Raw genomic sequence first — 6911 nt, 5'->3', positions numbered from 1 at the left:
AACCGGCTGGCAATGATACTGCATGATTGGATTTTATAACTAAAGTTTGTGTCTGAGTGGCACCTACTGATTGGGCATTATTATGCTGTTGCTGTTGGGCTGTTGTATGGCCCGTTTGACCCTGATGTTGAGGTGTTTGTAGTACCTGATGATGTTGTACCTGTACTTGTTGTGGCAAACCATGATGATGCGCTCCAGCCGCACTAGATGTTATTGTCTTAATCGTTGTTGTGTTGGGCAGTTGAGAAGTGGATATGATTGTTGAACCTGTACCAGGATGTCCACCACCTATATTTATAGTACCATTCGGTAATGCTTGACTTGTAAATGTTATCCGATTTCCTGGCGCTCCCTGAGTTGTTTGACTGGAGTTCATGACGGATTGTGGATGCTTTATGCTGTTATTATTATGTATATTTTCAACTGATCTATGCAACACCTGTGGCAATATATTTACTACTCCTTCGTTTTGTTTATATGTATATGATGAAGTGTATTGTTGTTGTGGCAAACTTGTTGAACCTTCAATAGAGCTTTTATAGAACGTTTGTTCAGGCGTAATATTTTGTGCGAAGTTTCCAGGTGTTATGAATTCATTTTTATTCTTTGGTTGATTATTGTTTGAGGTGTAGGTATGAAGCAGCAAAGGTTGTTCCGTATATGATAAATTTATTTTTGAATTGACCAAATTGTTATTGACTTCCTTACCAGTTGACTTTTTTTTTGTATTATTTTTATCTGCAATAAAAATATATTAGTATCTATGTAAAATATTTTAAGTTTATATAACTGAAATAGAGGTTTTTAGAACTTTAAAGAAAAATTTTAAAGGAATTTAACATTTATACATTTATATTACGTTAGAGGAAATCCTGGCTTCAATCTTCTTCTATTACTTGCTTTACTTCTTGTTTAATTTGGAAAATTAATATTGATGAACTGAATTAATATTGATGAACTGGTTTTTATACTGAAGTAGATGGAATGCTTATTTGGGCTTGATTTCTGATAATTTTTAATATTCTTGAGTGCAGCTTTTGAGTTGGCGTCTTGTAGTTTATATGTTAGAATAGCGTTACATTGTTTTGGAAAACCTTGAGTTAGTCATGTTTGGAGATATGTTTATTGTTTACTACTCACACATAGTCATTAAAGATATGAATACACTTATATATTGCAACACATAACAGGGAACTGACAGAAGAATTGAGGTTCCAAGAACCTCGTTGGAGCCACTCGCCAAACTCTATGACCAAGTGCCATTCAGCACTCCCAAATGTTACTACACTACACAAGCAGACCTCTGCGGAGTACAACAATAACAACAAGAGATTTTCACAAATTTTATGCTGAGTTGCCACTAATAATTGTTATGAGGTGAAGGAAATTTATTGAGATGGCTTAAGACCATCTCATGGTCTTAAATAAATAATGTTGATAAACAATTTTAAAAGCAAATAATCCAAGAGTTATTGGTTTTTTTCCACGGAATCTCTCATAATAGAAGTTTACCGTTTGTAATGATGACGGAATAGACACACTTCACAATAACAGTAACAGTTAAAATGCATTTATTATGGTGTTTTCTCATATTTTAGAGAATAAATTTTCTTATTCCAGATTCATTGGAATAAAAGTTCACATTATTGGTTCTTTGCAGTAAACATTTTTAAACTTTATTGTAAATAATAAACATTTAAGGAGGACTGGTACTTAGATTTATTATAGCCCAAATTGTGTAAAAATCAAACACATATAAGATTAAGATAAGCTGAGGAGTACTAGTACTTGGCTGTTACTGGCGAGTGACTCTAGCATATAGACGGGGCCATTGCTCTAAGGTTACTACGTTTGCTTATGAGTAATATAAAACCAATAGAAAAATTTTTAATTTTCCGAATTTGGAAAGTTTTGGTTATATTAATAATAAGTCACTTTTTTGATCACTGGAGTGTTGCATGCATATTCTAATGTTGACTAGCCCATGGTATGTGCCATTTTTAATTCCAAATATAGATTGTTTGGTGGGTAATTTTAGTGTAGTAATTAAAATCACAAATACAATCGATCAATTCAAAAAGTTGTTACATTTCACACAAATATTGTTTTTACCGGTAATTAAGATAAAACACATCACAAAACATAAACACTGCAGTACACAATATACACATTACGACATTATAGAACACACTATTTACTGTTTAAATGAAATTAGTAACATTATTTTTTTTTAAAGATATGCTATAAGTATTTTCAGCAATTCTAATCATGAATCTTTAGTCATGTTGAAGTACAAGAGCAGCTCACTGCCTCGTCGGTCATTTGTTGCCTTCAGGCTTGCAGCTCAATGACAGCGCTTACCCGCCCTTATCAGTGCGGCTGCCGCGGACCGCATCATATTTTATCATAAACAATAAAATGCGCTGCAAAAGAATTTTATGTTTTTATCAAAATGATCACCTTCTTCAGTTATAATATTATTTGTTGCGTTTTTGTGAGACTCATGATCGTTCACAACAGCATTAGTTTTGTGAGGCTTTTTAACAATTACAGTTGTGGCAGAAATTTTCTCTTCAATGTCAACGAAAGCAAAGTGCTCCAAATCTTCGTTTGACGTATTGACGTTATACTTATGATTAATATTCACATCACTTTTAGTATTATTTGTAAGGAGTTTTCCCAAATTTTTATCCACATTTTCCGACGTTTCAATGAACTCAGCAACGTCACTATCAGCAGAGAAAGCAGAAACAGCACTGTTATTTGCTTTATTTTGATTCTGATGTACAAAAAATTTGGCAGAACTTGACGCCGCCATTTTCTCAAAAAATGAACAAAAAGAAAACCAGCGAAAAATGAAATTGTACAAGATTTAATTGAGCAGTCAGTGAAATATGTCAACAAAAATGTGTTACCATATTATTCAAAACATATGAAAATAAACAACAATAATCGCATATAAAAGTGATTATTAAGATAAAACAAAATCATATGAATTTCACAACTTTTTCTCATTTCTAAAACTTATTTTGTACTCTAAAAATATCTCTTTTATGTCCAATTTCCAAAAAAAACTTTAATGGAAATTAGTCTGGCAACACATTTCTAACATAATTTTCGTTGTACTATCGTACTAGGGGTAACAAAGAGAAAAACCTTTTTCGTTATCAGCAGTATGCAAGAAAGAGCACTCTATATGCGCGTAGAGAACACTCAATGCAAAAGCGACCTACCTGAGCAAAATATGTTGCTGTACCACCAACACCGAATTCGCTTACTTCATTTCAATCATTGTTCTTTGTAACACAAACGAATACGCCACAATTGATTTTACGTGCATACGAGTCAGTCAGAAAAAACATGTACCGATTGCCGACGGAGAAACGAAAGAGAAGTGCCCGCACACACGTAAATTTAAGGAATTATGAAAATTATAGTACTTATATCAACATTAATAATTTTTTTTATAAAACCTAATGCTTCTTATGCTTGTATTTATATATATTATACTAAATATTAATTTTAATCATATGTATTTTTTGGACATTTTAGCGCGTTAACAATTGCATATTTGAGGAGAAATTTTATTCACTCAATGACATATTTTCCATATTTCACAAACACATTTTAGTGCTTCTATGGTCGTGCGACGCACCGAAAAATTATTTCATATTAATTTATACAAGGTTATATATAACATATGCATTTTATAAAAAAAGCATTTGTTATTCAATTTTTGATTTTTTTTAGTTATTAATTTACGTGAATTACTCTAAAAACCTTGTTTACTGCTCCACTTCAGTGAACCAGCACTTGCAAACACACAAACTAAAAATTTTGTGAAGCCGTGTTCGGTCACTAATTGCTGCTGTCATTGTATGCTTCAATTTTGTGACGCTAGGGTGGCAGCTTGACAGCTTGCATATAAAATTTATTATAAATTGTAATAGATTGGAATGATTGATAAAAATAATTATTTGTTGTGCAATAGGTAATTATATATAATTAGTAAATTAATTTAGTTATATAATAATTTCATTATATTAGATATTATTAGATATTTCAATAAAAATTTTCAAAAAATTATCAAATAATTTAGATAGATTTGTTTTATCTAAATTAACAGCAACTTTTTTCAGCAATAGAACTAAATGCATATAACATATATAATTTATTTATTGATTATGTCCATTTGTGTTTGAAATGGGCTAATTTATCAATTGCTTAAATACCAAACTTTTTTAAAATTAGTTTTTTAAAAAAATTTCTATTTACACGTTTTTGATGATGTATGGCAAAGAAATGTTCTTTGGAGTTAATCAATTCACTAAATGATTAATAACATTTTGGTCATTGAAATAATAAGTAATAGAATTTTTTATTTAAATTTAGATCGGCTTACGACGCCATGGCTTGTCATGTTTTATGCAATTATATTCTTCATCTTAATATAAGTGTAATATGTGCTTGAATTAAAAAAGCTAGAATGGTCTAACTAATTATATGTTATTTAATTATTCTTATGCATATTATCTTTAAATTATGTTGTAAAGTCGTATACATATACTACATTACATTAAATTTATATATATGTTTTTTTTAAATGTTAAAATAATTATTAAATACATTAAATTTATTAACATTAATTTAATGTTGTTGGATTAATTATTAAGGATTACTAAATAACACGAAATATGTACATATAAAAATTTATATTTTAATTTTCCAATATTCGGTGTTAACCATACACCACCAAAACTATATAACTAATATTTGGCGTAGAAATAATATGCAGTCTATAATCATTATAATTAACAAGAATATGATGTGCTATTCTTTGATTTAATAAAAAATTTTTTCTGTGGTCTGAAAATTCTATAACAAAATATTTATAAGTTTTTGATAACAAATAGAATCTGAAATACATCCATAAAACAGACAACATGTAATGAAATAATAAAAACAATATAAAATACAAAAATATGTTAAAAGTAAACATATGTATATAAATAATTCAAAATAAAATACTATATTATCTACAAATCAATGTTAATGTAAATCAACAAAGTGCTGAAAACACAATACGTGCGAGACGAAAAATTTTAAAACGAGAAAACTGTTGAGGGGAACATGTTATGAGAGAATGTAAACGTGAACACAAATTTACTAAAATATTTTAGTGCTCCTTAGTTCATTGGGACTGTTCTAGAGCATTATGTAAACCGTATTATTGTTTAACGAATAAAGATAAAATCAAACCAATGTTCAAATTGGTATTAGCTTAACTTAATGCACTTGTCTAATTTTAGTTTTAAATAAAATTTGTAGGAGACTAAAATATTTAAAAATATTTTTATTTTTAAAAGTTGAAGCGTATAATTTATGTGGCAAATAAAATCAAACTTAATTGATATTTATTCCATAATACTGCGAATTTTAGGAAAAATGTTATACAATATTTTTGCATAAGATTGTTTACAGGGGACAATGAGAGATAAGATAATTTAAATTCTGTTTCGATTTGTGTCAACTGTGCATTTTTGTCGTTATATGTTGCTATAAAGCAAATAATTTAATAAATAAATACAAATAAATAAATAAATTAAATTTAATCAATTAATTAATAAATTAAATAATTTACAAGAATAAATGACTTAAAAGTAAATTCATTTTTTAAAAAAATAATTATTAGATAATGATAAAATTATTCTTTTGCTTTTTTAATTTAAAAAAAAATAAATCAAAATGTAACATAAGCGGCACCGTTTTGTTGAACTGTAAAATCTATATTTCTGACCCAAGTGCCTACTGGATATCAGTCCAAATCAACTGTGATAAAATTTGTGAGAAAAAGCGCTAGAATTACTCTAAACTAGATACTGAGTGTAAATAAGAGCTTACTATTTACTAGAATTAACTACATGTTGTTTGTATCAATTTATGTTAAGATTTAAACTGTATATATATATAATATTAAATATTATTAATAATTTTAAGAAATACTCAAAATCTAACTAACTAACAGCGGAGAGGAAAAAAATAATAAACCCAAATAAACTATTTATATATTTTCTATTGCACTTTTTTATAAAATTATTTATATAAAATTATTTTTTTATTAAAAGTTTTAATTATTATTCTCAACCAACATAAAAGTGAAGAAATTACGATTTAACAGTTTTGAACTATATATACACTTATATGCAATAGTTTGAAGTAAAAATGTGTTATTTAAACATTGATAGTATTTTTTACGAATCTAGCAGATGTAATCAAAATTATGTTCTAAACTTTACTTATTCAGCTCATTTGAGTTTGTGCGTAACATAATCACTTTGAAATCACAGTCTGAGTCCGTTCAAGATCCCGAAAGTTATTATTATGATGGAATTGTAATTAAATAAAATGAATTGAAATTAAGTTGTTAAATTCCAGTAATCCATTTTTTTAACTTGTGAATAAATTAGTATTAATGCATTAAAGGGCATTATTACAAGTTAATATGATATTAATTTTAGACTGTATGCACAGGATATTTTTTTTTATATAAATAAACTTCATTTTTTAAGCTTAAAGTTATTTTCTGCATGTGTTCATGCGAGTTTCAAATCGCTTTTCAACAGTCTTGAACAATTCTAAAATGCAACCCTGTCAGAAATGAAAGACAACATTCAATCAATATTAAGTGTTGCAAAACTATATAAAAATTATAAAAATTATTATTAAAATATTTTTTGAATTAATTTTTATTACATTTGTTACTTCTAACTTTAGATGAATTCATTATTATCAAGTAAAAGATATCAATGAAATTAATTGAATATTATCATGTGATATGAAAGAGGTTGCTTGTATAGAGAGTGTTCTATTAAAAATTACTAATTAGCTCTGATTTATATTGTGTGTACGAA

The 6911-nt window shown here is 27.7% G+C and overlaps 1 protein-coding gene across 1 annotated transcript in view; it reads right to left on the bottom strand.

Moving 5' to 3' along the window:
• LOC119678733 (uncharacterized protein DDB_G0289917-like) overlaps nt 1–2848 on the bottom strand; it is a 10497-nt gene extending 7649 nt beyond the window's left edge. Inside the window, exons 1-2 of the mRNA XM_038090785.1 lie at nt 2461–2848; nt 4–738 (exon numbers count right to left, since the gene is read on the bottom strand). Of these exons, the coding sequence (XP_037946713.1) occupies nt 4–738; nt 2461–2818 (1093 nt within the window). The 5' untranslated portion in view covers nt 2819–2848. The remainder of the gene's footprint in view (nt 1–3; nt 739–2460) is intronic.
• Nucleotides 2849–6911: the final 4063 nt, after the last annotated feature.

This window comes from Teleopsis dalmanni, chromosome 1 (assembly GCF_002237135.1).
Source record: "Teleopsis dalmanni isolate 2A chromosome 1, ASM223713v2, whole genome shotgun sequence".
Lineage (NCBI taxonomy): Eukaryota > Metazoa > Arthropoda > Insecta > Diptera > Diopsidae > Teleopsis > Teleopsis dalmanni.
Note: the sequence above shows the minus strand (reverse complement) of the source record. Positions and strands in the feature narration are given on the sequence as shown.